The sequence below is a fragment of the Topomyia yanbarensis genome, chromosome 3 (assembly GCF_030247195.1).
Source record: "Topomyia yanbarensis strain Yona2022 chromosome 3, ASM3024719v1, whole genome shotgun sequence".
In the NCBI taxonomy this organism is placed as follows: domain Eukaryota; kingdom Metazoa; phylum Arthropoda; class Insecta; order Diptera; family Culicidae; genus Topomyia; species Topomyia yanbarensis.
In genome coordinates, this window is record NC_080672.1 from 232,742,298 (window position 1) to 232,760,140 (window position 17,843).

At 42.4% G+C, this 17,843-nt stretch overlaps 1 protein-coding gene across 1 annotated transcript in view; it reads left to right on the plus strand.

Annotated features, from left to right (window-relative positions):
* Positions 1-1,437: 1,437 nt before the first annotated feature.
* LOC131692818 (solute carrier family 22 member 13) overlaps positions 1,438-17,843 on the plus strand; it is a 1,403,565-nt gene continuing 1,387,159 nt past the window's right edge. Inside the window, exon 1 of the mRNA XM_058980108.1 lies at positions 1,438-1,587. Coding sequence (XP_058836091.1) covers positions 1,570-1,587 — 18 coding nt within the window. The 5' untranslated portion in view covers positions 1,438-1,569. The remainder of the gene's footprint in view (positions 1,588-17,843) is intronic.

The window sequence follows — 17,843 nt, forward strand, 5'->3', positions numbered from 1 at the left end:
CTAAAAGACTTCTGTAAGATGTCAGCAATATATTAACATAGGTTGCATATTGGTGCAGTTGTGTTGGGAACTGCGAACCTTAGAGGCATTTCTGGTTTGTGTGCCTTCGCCTGTCCATAGATGCGAGGGCAACGTATGCATAAAACTGGCGCACCTGTACATGTACCATGTACATGTCATGGAAAATATTGCTTCAAGCTGACGGTACGTAGCAACAACTACGAGGTCAGAAAGCAAACTGACGATTTTTTCTTATGGGCTGCTTTTATATGTGCGTCGCGGCGGTCCTAGCAACACTTGCTGCTTGGTTGAATTGTTTGGACCAATCAGCGCTGATAAGTACCACTTTCACAAAATGCACTATTTCTGTTATTTATAGTAATAGTACATTTTACGGAATTAAATACAATATTCGTGCACATATTTCCGATCAGATAGTTCAAAAATATAGCGATTTCGATCGGTACAATGGAAGTTATTCGCATTTGAAGACCGGGAAAATATCTCAGCAGAAACTTTGAAACGGGACCCCAGAATGAAACGTTAGAAAAAAACAATTCAAATTGAGGAATTCGTAAACTTCGAAAACGATAGGGTTTATGAGAATTTGAGTCTTCGGTTGGCCACCAGGTGATACCACAAATAATAGTTTGGGCCGCTGTAACCGCAGATGAGCGCTCTCTAATCGTTTTTAGCGAGCATGGCGTCAAAGAAAATACGACATATTCTCGCATAAGTGTTCTGCAGGCTGCTTTGAACCCATGGACAGACAAACATTTCGGTACCAGACCATGGTCGTTATAACAAGACTCGGCATCATCTCACAAAGCGCGAGTAATCAAGAATGGCAGAATACCAACGTTTCGAACTTCATTTCGACCACACATTGGCTCTCATATTCACCAGACGCGAATCCAATGAATTATTCTCTATGGGCCATTTTAGTGAACAAGGTTCAAAGTAAAAATACGCCAGCCTCGAGACGCCGAAGAAAGCTATTGTCCGAGAGTGGGTCAAAATACCGGTAAGTCACATTCGGGCAGCTTGCGATTCGTATTTGACCGTCGCAAGGCCATAGTCAAGGTAAAAGGTGACCATATCGAGCAAAAGTGAATTGATACTGAACTAATAATTATTTTCACACATTTTGTAATTTGAAGTAAATGAGAATACATTCAAAACCGAATTTGACATTTTAAATTGGTTACAATTGGAAAAATATTTTCTTTTATCATGATAGTCGACCTAATAAGTTGATGAACTGCTCTGACAGACAAAGAGAATGTTTTTTTATATGTGGCATCATTCTGATTAGATTTTTTAAAATAATTTACTTACTAATTATTCGACAACTGAATGCTTCTTTTGGGATTTGTATAACTTTATTCTATTTCCGGTATTTACTTGATTGACAAACACATTTTTGTTTTAGGTGATTTTTTCTGCAAACCTCCTTTACCATCGAATATTCTGAACAGTACCGAGTGGGTTAAAATTTCCCATCCAATTAAGGAAGAAGTTAATGATGAAGAATTCGCCATTGATTTCTGTAATGTATACGAGGATGCTATGGAACACAGCAAACAGGTAATTAAGCTATTCTCGAAAGCGGAAAGCCCCACAGCCAACTACCGCAAGTCATTTTTATAATGGATACATAGCAACATGTTAAAAAATGAACCATGTCCATTTTATTTATTTTATTGATTCTATACATTTTATTTATTCTATTCATTTTATTCATGTTATGTATTTTGTTCATTTTGAACTTTTAATCTATTTTATGCATTTTGGTAATTTTATTCTTTCTTTTAATTTTTTTTTCATTTTATTTCTGTCACTTATTTTGTTCATTGTATTCATTTTCTTTATTTAATTTGATTTATATTAATTTAATTCATTTTGTTGTTGTTGTTGTTGTTTATTAGCAACACTTGAAAGTGGTGCATTCGTGTCGAAAGGAAGATTTTAAATAATAGCAATTCATGGTATCTTACATTTCATTTTACAATTTTTTCATTAAATCTATTTCTTTGAGATAGCCTAATAATTTCGTTTCGTTGTCGTAGTCGTTGCCGAGTGCCGCTCGTAAACTCGTCGGTTCGAAATCGTACTTTTCTTTGGCTTCGTCGTATTTCCTACAGTGAATGATTACATGGCGGACGTCCATGGTGAATCCGCAGCAGTCGCACACAGGTGGGGCCGTCTTCTTGAGTAGAAACTCGTGCGTTAATCTGGTGTGCCCTATTCGCAGCTTTCGCTGATCAACCGAGTTCTCGCGGTCAGTCCACTTATTCATGTCGAATTTTACTTCGCGCAGTTTTACCTCAGCGGACGCTGAATACCGCTGGTACCATTAGTTTCGGATATTTCATTTGATTTGGTTAACAGCGTCTGCTCCCGGAACGGATATGTCAAAAGGAGCATTGCCCCTGGCTTAGCCTGCGAGTCGGTCTGCTTCTTCGTTACCGCAAATGCCAGCGTGCACTTGAATCCAGCACAGCTTGATTGGACGACCTCGTAACATATTTTCAATCTGCTGAATTCACGGGTGTTGCGATTTGCCAGCTTCAATGCCGATAAGCAACTGGCGGAGCAAACATAATCACCAAATCGCTGATCGTGTTATGTGTTGCTAGCGCTGTTTTGATTGCAAACGCTTCTGTCGAGAAGACGCTGCATTGCGATGGCAGACCAACCGATTGTTGAAAGTATTCTCCACACAATCCCGCACCTACTGCATTGTCATCTTTCGAGCCATCCGTACGGAAGGCAGTCGAACGGTTGAAACGACCTGCTAGGAGCTCCTGAAAAGCAGGCCGAACAATTTTGCGGGGGTCTCCAGCTTTCACACGTCTCTTTATGTCCCAAACGTTCTGGGGCTTGGGTTCGTACCATCTTCGTGCAGCTAAATGCGTACGAGTGCAAATATCTGGGAAAGAGATTCCGATCACCTCTGTCAGACGTTCGGATGCTCGATGTACCAGGAGGAGATCGGCATTATCTTTGCTTTTTCCCAACGTATGGATAGCCAACCGGGCCATATTTTCAAGAACGAGTAGGTCGAATGGTAGGGTTCCTGCTTCTTCCATAATTGCTAGAATAGGACTCGTGACGTATGCACCAGATGCGAACCTTATCATCCTATTGTATGTAGGGTGAGCGATTGAATGATGGCATCTCCTCCTATGCTTACAAGTGCCATGCCGTAGAGGAGTCGCGAGGTAACAATTGCGGACCCGATTTGAAGTAAAGAAGTGCGTTGACCACGGGGCAACTTGACACCGATCATCTTGAAGATACGCAGCCTGGATTCACACGTCTTCTTCGTCAATTTACAAAGCACTTGAAAGTTGAGTGATCGGTCGAGAGTGACACCGAGGGTTCTCAGCAGCGTTTGTGTCGGAACGACTACACCATCTACCTTTATCGCCTACATGGGTTCACGGCGTACGCTAAGGCTGCAATAGAAGATGCTGGATTTCGTTGCAGATATCGTAAATCCAACTCTTCTCGACCATTTATTGACGGCTTTCACTGACAGTTTTCGGAGGTGCGACTGGTCTTTCTTCCCCTACACAAGAAGCACAATATCATAGGCGTACAGCAACACTTGTACGGAATTCGGAACCACGCGGAAGATGGGTTGGATAGCCACAAGAAATAATGTAACAGAGAGCACTGAGCCCTGCGGCACACCGTTTTCTAGCGGATGTTCTGGCGACAAATGCCCCTCTACGTTGACCTGGAACGTTCTCTCTGCTAGAAAACTGTTGACAATGTTTATCATCCTTCCGCGTATTTGCCATTTCTCCAGGTGGTGTCGTACGCCTTGGCCAAATCTAGTGACGCTATCAGACAGTGCTCGTCACGGTCGGTAATGACGGTATTGACCTCTCCTACTCCGCAAAGTATGTGTCAGTACCCCGACCAGATCTAAAAGCATGTTGTTGTTTGTCGAGACGCCCGTTCGACTCTAGTTCGGTGGTTAACCGTCGGTTGACAATTCGCTTGAAAACCTTCGCCATACAACTAGTTAAGGTGATTGGACGGAATGCAGCTGGACCCACGTCATCAGTTCTTGGCTTTGGAATTGGTACGATGATTCCAGTTCGCCAACAGGGTGGGAATACGCCACTGCGCCATATTCTGTTGAAGAGTTTCAGCATGGCAGTTTTCACAGACAATGGCAGTCGCTGAAGCATTGGATAACCGATGCAGTCCGGTCCTGAAGAGCCACTTCGTCCTTTATCGAGTGCCCACAGAAACTCATCCAGAGTGAAGTCCGAATTGTATATATCATCGCAATCTGGCGAGAAGTTTATGCGGTTTCTTTCAGCCTTTTCTTTCTGCCTCTGGAACAACGACGAATAGCTGGAGGTTGCAGATCTTTCGCTGTAGTGTTGCACCAGTTCTTCAGCTATTTCTTCTGGCTTAGCCGTGTAACTATTGGACCGCTTGATGACAGTTGGGCGGTGTTGGCGTTTCCCTCTCAACATGTTCACTGTCTGCCACATCTCCGACGTAGTTGAATTTGGAGATATCTTCGCGACGAAGTCTTCCCATAATCTTTTCTTGGCGTCATGGATAGACTTTCCCGCTGCCGCCCGTGATTCCTGAAAGCTTTTAAGTGCATCCGCTTTACGTGGGTCCTCTGCTGGTATACGCTTCAGTGATCTAAGTTCTTTTCTCCGTTTTTTGATGGCTGCTTTCACCTCCGGACACCACCACGGAACCGCTCTGGGACCGACTCTGCCGGTGGTGCAAGGTATCGTGGTGCTTGCTGCTCTAATTAACCGGTCAACGAAACAGTCGATTGATATTTCGACGCCCGGTCGAATAGCGTTGGCGGTCAATCGCTCGTAGGTTGTCCAATCCGCTTGGTCGTAAATCCATTTCTGTCTTTTCGTTGGGATAGTCGAAAGTCCGGGAATGGAAACGAGAATGGGAAAGTGATTACTGCTGTGGGTGTCCGGAAGTGTTACCAAACAAATTTCGAAGCCACCGATTCAGAGCAGATCGAGAGGTCAATAGCTGAAGTGAAGTTATGTTCGTTCAAAGGGAACACCATTCCGAATGGCAAGACCTACTCCTTGGTACCAGTATCGACAACTTCCAGTCTTCAGCAACAAAGTGTAGTTGTTGTCGTTGAAATCTGCTGGAACGACTCGGTTGTCCACTTTTGTTTCCTGTAGCGCAATCAGTATTGGTTTGTGCTCACAGATTAGCTGTTTAAGTTCGCTGATGTTGGTTCGCAGGCCCCGGGTATTCCATTGAAGGGCGAAGCATCTGCTGTCTCGTTTGGCGAAAGTCGCTGACGAAGATGATGTTGATGGCGAAGTTGATTGCCTGCGAGTGCTTGTCGGCATGTTTCGTTGGTACCGGGACGTGGTTGCGCTGATTTCAACCGGGATATCGGTGCTCTGATGCTTCTGATGTTGTTGCGGTGTACCTTCGGAATTGCGGGACTGTATATATGGGAAGTAGGGATAGTCCTCTTCCCCCCGGTAGATCCCTTCATGATGTAGTGGGGAAGCTACTTTCTTCTCTTCTTTCCCAAACCGGTTACTGCTGATCACTTTTGTAACGGTAGAAGCAGCAACAGAATTCGCTCGGAGATGAATTGAAGATGGACTGACCTGTGGGACGTCTAGCTCCACAGTACCAGCCGCTGTCGAAACTACTACACGATTATTTTCAGAACCACCGACAGCGACCGATACTGGGGAAAGACTTTGTGTAGTTTTCGTTGTTATAGCTGTTCTATCTCGAAACAATGATCTCGATGGGCCTTCTCCGGGCGATAGCAAGATGTGATGTAGAAGGAGCGTATCGTTGATGTTGTCCTTCAAACCTGAAAGAACATCAAAACAAGCAGTACCTGCGAGGGGATTGACAACTTCGGAACTGACCTGAGGAAGGTCCAGCACAACAGTACCAACCGCTGTCGTACAAACTACACTATTTTGCTTACGAACACCGACTGCGGTCAGCACTGGGGATAGACTTTGTGTAGTTATGCTCGTGCTCTTGTAGATGACGATCGGGTAGCTCTAGTTTGTAGGTTTGTTAGTTGATGTGGTAAAATCGGTATTGTAGTATTGTAACCATGAAGTGTTATAATTTCCCAAAATCATCGCGAGAAAACACATTTGCAATTTTCAACGCTTTGATATGCGCGGGAGTAGGGATAAGGTTTTAGAACCCTATTTACTCGCTGCAATACACTCGTAGTGGGAAGCAAAATAAAAACCCCAACAGGTGGCTTTTGGGGAGTGAGAAAATGAGATGACAACAAATTAGACGAGTGGACCGGATGCTGGATAAGGGAACAGGACTGAAAGAGGATGATCGAAAGCCTAGCGGGAGCCAAGAAAATTACACCAGCTCTCTTGTATCTAGACCGTGGAAGTGAACGCATCGTTTTACCAACCGAGTCAAAGTTTTGCGCTAAGTGCATATTAAGGACAGCTAGATAGGCTGAATGCCCCGGTCACTTCACTGGTAATTGTGAAGTTTAGCCAAGACCTGACAAAGAGACTTCTCGCCGTAATGGTGCCCTGTGCCAGAACGGCTAACAAGTAAAGGAGACCGTCGTCGCGGATCTCGGTGGTGAATTTCGCCAAAACTTTCATCTGCTAATCGCCAAGGACGAGGTGCTCTGCGGACCGCGCTAGATTGTGTCCCGGGAGTCGTCAACTTACCCGGTATTGGTGCCTCTGGAGGAACCCGTTCGCCTCGTGGTCGTGATTCGAAGCAACCATCCGCCACCAAGCGTAGGCCCTCACATGGCACCGCCGCGTGCTACGGTGAAGGTAAACCGTCGTTTGTAACAAGTGGCCATCGTTACAAGGACCAATGCTACTCACCCGCCAGCCGTCTGTAACCGTTCCACTCCGCCGCCATCGACACATTTCAACACCGTCACGGCCGCCGCCGTGCCCAATCATCAACAAATAAAGTCATCGTCATCTTGAGTTTGAGAGTGAGTAATAGAACGTTTAAAACTAACCCCCGAATCTCGTTATTAACAAAGTCCGAACGCCTCCCCACCACCTCTTTAACGACCCTGGGACTCGAGGACCCAAAAGAGGCCTTTCGCGCCCGCCCCGCCGGCTGCCGTTGGTCTGCCCAGTTGCTTGGGGTTTAGACTGATTCCCCTTCCGGGTCTCGGAAAGCAATCCTCGAGGGCTAAGAGAGCCGTACCAGATAACCGGTAACATTTGGCGCCCAACTAAAATCCTGGGAGTTTCCCAGCAAGTAAAAATATTCCTAGAATATTTTTTTTTGAGGTGTGGGGGAGTTTTCGCAAAAATTGCACTTTCTCGCAAGTTTAATTAAAAATTCGCCCTGGTTGGTAAACCTCACTTAAAAAAGTGTTTTCGGATTGAACTGGTGTGTGATTGTTTTATTTCGCGTTCGTTAGCAAGAAAGTACATTGTAAGCTGATAAAGTAGAGATTTTCTTAGGCGAAACGGCACGAATGCTTTCGGTATTGTTCGCGAACCTTTTGAGGTGTAAAGTAAATTACATGCTACTAAGACTTATCGGACTATACCTGAAGTTTTGATAAAGAACGCCATTTTTATTTGTGCGCGGTATAAATCGTTCCTTCTTCAGCCCATATTCGCGAACTTAACACGTGACTAAATCATTACAATGCCGCGATTTTCCGAAGAGTGCTTCTACTCCTTGTACCGTACCCTGCGCGTTAACCATCTCGAATCCGGTGATCTGGACTATGAGCTGCTTCTTCGAAATACCGTGATCGCCAATGACGAGTCCCGGTATAAACGTCGACGCCGATTGAGCGAAATTCTAAAACAAGAGAGGAAAGGTCATGAACATATTCTGAATTTTGATCACGATTCAGAGATGGATCTTGATTATTGTTTGACAAAATTTCGAGATATAAAGCGCACACTCGAAACTAGAGACAAGAACAGCGATTTCTGTAAAGCTAGATTACTCCATTTAGGTCACCGTCTGGCATTAATTAAAAACCGTTGCAGTGAAGAATTAATTTCGAAGTGCAGTGAGACTTTTCAAGACGTGATTGCCTTATTCTCAGAGCATTTTGGGAACGAGAATGGCTTTGTTACCGACGATGATTCGTCTCCCTCAAGTGGGAATGAATCTCAACTGGGGGCGCCGTCACTGAAAACACCTCAGTCAGCGCCCTGCACTGGCACGAAACCTAAGCGTGCCAAGTCAAGGTATGTGACGAAGCATGACTTTACATTCGCGATGAAAGATGTTGCGGATCTTTTTAAAGATTTGAAGCTGGAACTACGAGAGATAAAAACGGAACTTAAAACCCGAAAGTCGCACGCACCATCAAGCGAGTTAGAAATTTCGGCCATACTTGTCGACCCTGTATTGACTTCCAGTAAATACTATCGAAACGATATTAATGTTTCGGCTACTGTTACACGACCAGTTTCCAGGTCTTCAACGTATGTAACAGCGGCCATCAGTCAAAGCATACCATTCCCGGCCCCTGCGATTCACGAATCCTCTTGCACCGCACAGGTTACTCAAACACCCGTATCACTGACGTCCGGTACCAGTAACCAGCCGCTTAACACAACAAATCCCTCTTTGTCACATTTTGTCTCGGTACGCCTCCGACTGTCGAACCGATTCACTCCTACAATCACCTTCGCCTTACCATCTGCATCAATTCCAGAGGCTATCCCCGTCTTGTCGTCTTATAGTCATTCATTCCTCCCGAACCCTAGTGTGGTAGATTCAAGAAGAACTGCTGAAGTTATGCAGTACCCCCGGTGGTCAGAGTCTGAAACTATACCAGCGCCGGATCATTGGAACTTCCCAAACACAGCCTTATATCGTTCGCACCAACCCGTATCTGGAGCTCAGGCATCTCGGCCGATGTCCTCGGAATATGATAATTTTCATCGAAGAGAACGACGTCCGTCTTCCTTCCACCCTCGAAAAGTGATCCCAGTATCGCAGTGGAAGATTCAAAAATACAAGGCCGATGACCAAGGACTTGGGATGAACGAGTTCCTTGAAAATGTGAATCAGATGGCTCTCTCAGAACATGTTTCAGAAGATGACTTATTTGATTCCGCAATTCATCTATTTGATGAACCTGCCCTCAGTTGGTACACGGCAACTAGCAGCCAAAATCGACTGAGAGATTGGAACCACCTGGTTGAGGAATTGCAAAGAGCATTCCGCCACCCCGATCTAGACGCAGTATTAAGAGTAAAAATCTAGCAATACCGCCAACAACGGAATGAAACTTTCCAGCAATATTATTTGCACATGGAAAAGCTTTTCCGTAGCATGAGTCAACCCATGTCTGAGTTGGACAAGATGGAAGTACTTAAGATGAATTTGAGGTTTGATTATCGTAAGTTGTTAGTGGGAATACGAATTACCTCCCCACAAACGCTGGTTAATCTTGGCCACGATCTCGATGCAGCAGATTCATCTGCCTTTGCGAGAGTTTTGGGTAATCCGAAAAAGGAAACTTGTGCACTTAGTAATGGAAGAGTTAGTCCACAGAACACACGAGTGTTCTCCAACAAACACCATCAGGGTGGGATAACTAATCAAAACCCCAAAAACGACAAGAACTCTAAGTCAAACTGCAACTCGAAACAACCCAAATTAGAAGTAGATCAACAACCACCTAAAGGTGATTCTCGAAGGTCGAGGGATACATTCACAAAACTCGTGAGCAATTATCGCCCACCCCCACATGGGGAGTGTTTCAACTGCTGAGACGGACATGAAACCGGTGAATGTCCCCTTCCGAGACGACTATTTTGCCAAATTTGTGCATTTCCTGGAGTAGAGTACAAAAGCTGTCCGTATTGTTCAAAAAACTCAATAAGGGAGTCCTAAAGTCGCAGGATTCTCACCAAGCACCAATAAATAAACATTTCAAACATCTAATATCAGACCTGGCCCACCGCTATGAGCCTCGATCTGATGACACTCAACAGGAAACCCGACAGCCCCAAGTCAATAAGATCACCCTTACCTCACCGGATGGGGAAGACGATCGACCGCCTGTACAAATATCCATTTTTGGTGTGCCTGTATGTGCACTTCTAGATAGTGGAAGTCACAGGACCATCATCAATTCCACAATATATAATCAATTTTCCAGCGTTCGTCTGCGCCATCCCACCGAACCCATAGAATTGGTCACAGCCAGCGGGGACACATTGGAAATAGCCGGGGAAGTTTTGGTACCATATTCCTTCCAGGGTAAAACTCGAGTAATACCAACACTTTATGTCCCTGGTTTAGCAATCGATTGCATATGTGGAATCGACTTTTGGCGAGTCTATTGAATTCGACCGATAGTCTCCACATTTTCAATATCTCCTTTCTCCACTAGTCGTCATCCAAAGACGGTGGAAACCCCAATCTTGATGGAAACCCAGCAGAAAATTTTAGAACAAGTGAAGCTGACCTGCAAGGTGGCTTCTCATGAAATTTAGATACTACACCCCTGGTAGAGCACGAGATTATTCTCGGAGACGAATTTCAAAAGACCAAACCAGTCAGACAATATCCTTACCCAATCGCTCATAAAATTCAGGCCGGCCTTTTCGCAGAAATAGATCGCCTACAGGCCCGTGGAATCATTGAGGAGTCTAATTCGGAATGGTCCTTGAATATAGTCCCCATTCGAAAAAGTTCGGGGGACATCAGATTATGCCTTGACGCTCGCAAACTTAATGAGCGGACGATTCGTGATGCTTATCCCTTACCCCACCCTGGACGCATCCTCGGTCATTTGCCACGAGCCCGTTACCTCAGCACAATCGATTTGACAGAAGCTTTTCTTCAGATTCCACTGTCTCGTGGCTCACGAAAATATTGTGCATTCAGCGTTCAGGGGAAAGGGATGTTCCAGTTCACCAGGCTTCCATTCGGCCTCATCAACAGTCCGTCCACGCTGGCTCGGTTGATGAATCGAGTGCTGGGGCAGGGTGTACTGGAACCAAACGTCTTCGTGTACTTAGATGATATCATCATAGTCTCGGAGACATTTGAAGAGCACATTCGTCTGCTCAATGAGGTTGCAAGGCGTTTACGAGATGCCAATTTGTCAGTAAAATTGGAAAAATCGCACTTTTGCGTGGAGAAAATCCTATTCCTGGGATATATCCTGTTTTCCAGTGGTTTGCAAATTATCCCGGATAAGATCAGGCCAATCGTGGAGTATGAGCGACCCATCACCATAACAAAGCTTCGCCGGTTTCTCGGTATGTCAAACTACTATCAGCGCTTTATCGCCGATTATAGTCACATCACCACCCCCCTTTCAGAGCTTCTGAAATCGAAAACGAAGAATCTGAAATGGAATTCGGAAGCGGAGGAATCTTTTCAAAATATCAAGGAAAAACTCATAACAACTCCAATCCTCGCAAGTGCTAACTTCGATCATGAATTTATTATGCATAGAGATGCAAGCGATCAGGCTATAGTGGGTGTTTTAACCCAGAAAATAGATGGTCGGGAGCATGTGATAGAATATTTTTCAAAAAAACTGACCACTCCCGAACGTAGCTACCATGCAACAGAGAAGGAAGGATTAGCGGCCCTTCTTTCAATCGAGCATTTTCGGGGTTATGTTGAGGGAAGCCACTTCTCGTTGGTGACGGATTCATCTGCGTTAACATTTATTAGGCGGACCTAATGGAAGACATCGTCGCGATTAAGTCGCTGAAGTTTGACACTACAATAATTTGACCTCACTATCCTTCACCGTCGGGGAAAGGAGAATGTAGTGCCAGACGCATTGTCTCGAAGTGTGGCTGCAATCTCGCTGAGATCAGATTCGTCTTGGTACAACACTTTTAAAAGAAAGGTGGAAGATTCCCCTGAAGATCACCCTGACTTTAGAATACAGGAAAAACAATTAATGAAATATGTTTTCTCGAGCGATCCATGTGATCACCGATTCAATTGGAAAATTGTTCCATCGCCTGAATCCAGAAAACAAATTATCGTGTCTGCTCACGATGATGCAATGCACGTTGCAACCGACAAAACTCTAAGCCAAATACGTCAAAAGTATTATTGGCCCCGACTAACAAACGACGTCCGATCACATGTGCAAAAGTGCACAGTGTACAAGGAAATTAAACCATCTAATGTTCCCACGGTTCCATTAACCCATTATATCCTAGCGTATGAAATTTCATACGCAGAACTATCAATCGTTTAACGCGTATTTACTGCAAAATTTTGGCATCTAACTGCTTTATTATTGCACTAATGGGATCATTGCACCTCATATTTCATTATGAAACAAGACAACTGCCATTTTCTATAATTTTGTTTACATTTTTAACCGTGTATAGTTGGGGCAAATGGCGGCTGAAAAGTAAGAAATACATTTAATTGAATTTTATTGTTGGAATTCGTGCTAATAATTCCATTATGTGACAAAACGTTCCTACAGGTGTAAAAGAAGTGTTGTCTATCAGAAAATCCGAAGAAATATGTCAAACAACTTAAAATTTGTTGTTTTTATTTAAGCGTACGAAATTTTTTGCACGAGATATTTTCATTCTCAAAAACCATTTTAAGCGGTGATTTTATTTTTCCCATAATCTTTGATACATTTTTTGGTGGAATTGAAGATATCACTGCATTTGGCTCACTTTTTTAAACCCCTGGGTTATAATGGGTTAATGGGTGATATGCGCACTTCCAACCAGCCTTGGTACATAATAGCCATTGATTACATTGGTCCTTTGCCAAGAACGAATTCTGGTAAGCAGTATATCCTCGTAGTGCTGGACCTATTTAGTAAGTGGACACAAATACATGCGTTTCCGAGCATCTCAGTCTCTACTCTTAAAACCGTTTTGCGCGATCAATGGTTTTTCCGTAATTCGGTTCCTTCAATCTTGCTCTCCGATAATGCCAGTACATTCACATCGAAAGAGTTTGGCACGTTTCTAGAAAGCTCTGGAGTGAAACACTGGCTTACGTCTCGATACCACTCCCAAGCTAACCCCGTGGAACGTGTTAATCGGTCGATAAATACGGCCATCCGATCTTATGCTCGTGAAGATCAAAGATCTTGGGACACTAAGCTGTCCCAAATTGAACGGGTCATAAACTCAACCGTCCATTCGGCGACTGGCTATTCACCTTTCTTCGCAGCGAAGGGGCACGAAGTAATGGCGGATGGGGAAGACTATCATCGTTTCCAAACCGACGATGAACAGTCGTTCGAAGCAAAAATAAATTGAATCAAAGAATATAATCATTCTGCCACTTCACGAATACTTCCCTTTATTTTGACTTGTTCCACGTACAGTATAGACTTTCCATCTTCACTCATACCTAATTATGCTTAGTGTTATTTAAGAATCATATATAAACTGTAAGTGTTACAATCTGGGCAGCAGCAGATATATTTATGTACGATATCGATGATAGTTCCAACCTCGTAGAACGATGTTTCACAATTCATATCCACCCACTATCGCGCTTCTTGTAAATAGTCTATGTTTCGAAGTAAATGTTCGGAGTTTGCTGATCGTGAAGCAATCATTGGCACTTTTTTCAAGAACCCCTCATTCGATCGCGTTTTAACTATATGAGCAATATGATGAACCTCAATGCGACCATTCATATATAGTTCTTTATCAGCGATGGTCGTCTGAGATCGGATGGCACATAATTCGGTTGATGATTTCTGTAATATGTCTATATATTATTTCACAATCCAATGACGACTAATCTCAACTATTGTACAAGTCGTTGTCCAGGTCAGATAGGAAACAATATTATTATTAGACATATTACCTCAAATTCGCTTAACTTTGACCGTACTTCATCATCAGCCACATTTTCGATGAACGTGTAATCGTTGTTTGAGCCGTAATCATTATTGGAAATAGTTTGCGGTTTCTTTTGTGGCTTCGACCTTACTCTGTCATAAATTCGCTTCTTTTGCCTGGCATTGGTGTATTTTATTGTTATAATTCCTATCATTGATAGTGATTAGGACATGAAATATTACTATATGAAATTTAATGCATTCAATATTACCAGGTTCCCCACCGATGGCTTTTTGCAGCCATTTGATCACCCAATTGCTCTCATTCCAAGCAATAGCAGCAACTAAAGACCTTCGATAAAACTCACCTCTACTCGCTAGATCAACTCGTTTGCCCCTGTTATATTTATTTAGCAGGCTGAACACACTTTCAGCACTATTTGTGGTCAGGTTCAAACGGAGTCGGTTAGCTTTCAAGGAAAGTTCGTGAATTATATCAGTAACCGCTCGCATCAAAGGGAACCGCTTCAACTCTTCAAATGCAGGCTGGATTCCATCATGAGCTCCAGCGTTTTTACATACAACAGTACGACAATTGTGGTGATCATTAAAGACGTGATGGATAATATTTTTATGTCACTTTTTAGGCCAGGCACGTCTGAACCATGAATGCTACCCGAGAAGCTTAGAACATGTTGCAAACGGTAAACTATTGCACCACGATATTGGTTCAAGCTTCAAGCTACGAAAGATAGTTGAAATGCAATTGTTAGCATCCGAGTTTTCCATATTGACAGAATTATGGTTTCAGAAAAAGATTAGAAAGCAAAACCTTGGAGCTTTTAACCATTATTCAACTCAATCTTCAATTTTGATCGTCTTTTCAGCATGCTAATCATATACGAAAAAACCCAAATAAGTCCTTCCTGGTTGGCGATTGAGTATATGATGGCTGGCTAACATCATTCAACGGTACGACCAAATCAGAGGAAGTAATATACATTTTGTGGAGAGCTTTCTTGAAATTTTTGCGTGCATGGTTGGCACAATTTAATTTCTCTACTCGGGTTCCGTAAACTATTTCCTCCTTTATTTTTCTGAATACTGATGAATCGTCATCACCGATAACTTTTGTAAATTTAACGTTATATTTTTCGAACGTCGTGTTGAATCCCTGAACAATTATTGATGCTTCCATGCTTCCCGGGGGTCCACTCCAATTTGAATAGCATTTGTGGTGTGTATTGCCGTACGAACAAGCCTTACAGCGTTTATGTCGAGAACCAACGTACAAGATTTTACCAGTCTCTGCCCCGATTATGACAGCAGCGCCAGATTATGCACTATATCCGTGGCCGAAACTCCTTTTGTTCCAAGCACCATCGATAATAACGGTTAAACATGGTGAACCAGTAGCGTCGATATTTCTTTTTTCAATCGCTATTGATTTTTCTTCGGTTATTACGTCTTCGACAATATCTTCCCAAACTTTTTCCAAATCATTTTCTAAAATTGTACCTGTACTTGAAAAAGTACCAAAGCTACACGTAGGGACATTGGTAGCCGCTAACAATTCTTTTGAACTGCCAAAGGTGTTACCTATAAGGGTGTAAGAGATGCAAATATTGCGAATATAGTAAAACAATATAGCTAAGAATGAAAGCAGCACCTGATGCAACTGTTCCTATATAATAAGAAGCCAAAAGGTGACCATGCCTCTCCGGAGGTTCTGTGTCACAATTAAACAATTCGAAGCATGTTTGGCACTTTAGTGTTAACATGCTCGTCAGCGCTGTGTGGCGGGCATCGTAAAGTACTAGTTGCCCAGGGCAATTATCATTATGGGTTTTCTGTATAAAAAATAGTTGATTTGTTGTCCAATTCAGATCTACAATCGAATTCACGGAGATATGTTCTACATGTAAAAATGAAAAATTAAGCATCCTGGGTGCTAAAAACTAGCATGAATACCATTTCTTGAAGCTTCTTGTCGAAAATGATTATCGCAAAAGTCGGTGTCCATTAGGGTGGGGCATTGTTATATGGAAAAATGTAATCATAGCCACATCAAACGAGCACAGTTCTTTTTTGGTTCCTTTTGGGGTCCCAAACAACTGTGCAAAATTTGGGGTCGATTGGTGTTGACCCGGCGTAGCGCATTGCGAGTAAAATTTGTATGGAGATTAGTATGGGAAAACCTACATTTTTGCATTTTTAATTCTACAGACTACAATTCTTCCTGTAGTGTGTCAACAAATAGATAGAAGTATAGTCCAGGATATGCTGAACAACTTTGCCGAAGGATGTATGGTGTTAGAATATCTCTAAGCCATGTTATAGCTGTTCAAAGTTCGATACATCGAATTAAATGCCAAAAATCATTTTTATTGCCAACACTGCCGGTGTACCAATGGTATTTCATATAGCATTCCAAAATAACATTATATAATTTAGTTTTACCACATTGATATGTTTGGATGAATTATTCAAAAGCCTTAGCTCAATTTCATGAGCGTAGGTAGTTGAGCAATGGGGCGTAGTGAGGGTGGGGGACTTTAATATGTAGAAATTCGAACTGAAATGTTGTCGAGTTGGAATGTTCAGATGAATTATTTCAAAACAATTACACAATGTCCTACGCATAATAGTAACGATGAAATAAAACATACTGTATCCCTTTGCCTTGACTTTTATCAATAGAAGTTACGTTACAGACTGAATCAATTGATGTCGAGTTGATATGTCAGAGGATTGCATTGATTATGTTTCAGTTTAATAGGCACTATGATTGATGGGATGCTCATTTCGATGCTGTTAGATCACCTGAAGCAAAAATTGTTGTAGGGATCTGGTGGATTTCATGTTGAAATCCAGAAATTAGCTTCACACCTCGTGATCGAACAGCATAGAAATGAGCATGCTATCAAATCATAATGCGTATTAAACCGAAATATAATCCTCTGACATATCAAATCGACATCAGTTGATTCAGTCTGCAACGTAACTTCTATTGATAAAAGTCAAGGCAAAGGGATACAGTATGTTTTATTTCATCGTTACTATTATGCGTAGGACATTGTGTAATTGTTTTGAAATAATTCATCTGAACATTCCAACTCGACAACATTTCAGTTCGAATTTCTACATTTTAAAGCCTCCCCTCATCCCCCCTCACTACGCCCTACTGCTCAACTACCTACGCTCATGAAATTGAGCTAAGACTTTTGAATAATTCATTCAAACTTATCAATGTGGTAAAACTAAAATATATAATGTTATTTTGGAATGCTATATGAAATACCATTAGTACACCCGCAGTGTTGGCAATAAAAATGATTTTTGTCATTTAATTCGATGTATCGAACTTTGAACAGCTATAACATGGCTTAGAGACATTCTAACACCATACATCCTTCGGCAAAGTTGTTCAGCATATCCTGGACTACACTTCTATCTATTTGTTTGCATACTAAAGGAAGAATTGTAGTCTGTAGAATTAAAAATGCAAAAATGTAGGTTTTCCCATACTAATCTCCATACAAAATTCAAACGCAATGCGCTACGCCGGGTCAACACCAATCGACCCCAAATTTTGCACAGTTGTTTGGGACCCCAAAAGGAACCAAAAAAATGCTGTGCTGAGAAAACGATCATTTTGCCCCACCCTAGTGTCCATGCTATTATTCAACTCTTTCTCGTTTTCATGATCAACTATTTCCTCAGATGTGTCGTAGTTTGAATCATGATCGGTGACGCTATTACATAGATTACAATAAGAATTTCGTATATTTCTCTATTTGTTTCAACTCTACCTTTCATCGTCATCGCTAGTTTCCTCATTGTTTGAGTTATTTGTGTTTTCTTGAGCTAAATTATAAATAAGTTTTAAATTTTCTGTATTTTTCATTATCATACCTATCTTAAAGTCAGAGGCTTGATTTTGAAGTGGATAAACTATCTGTTTCTCGCTACCCTCAGTAGATAATTCGCAGTGATCTTCACTAATTCTTTATCAAAACATAAAAATGAAAAAAAAAATCATCGATTTCATTCAACA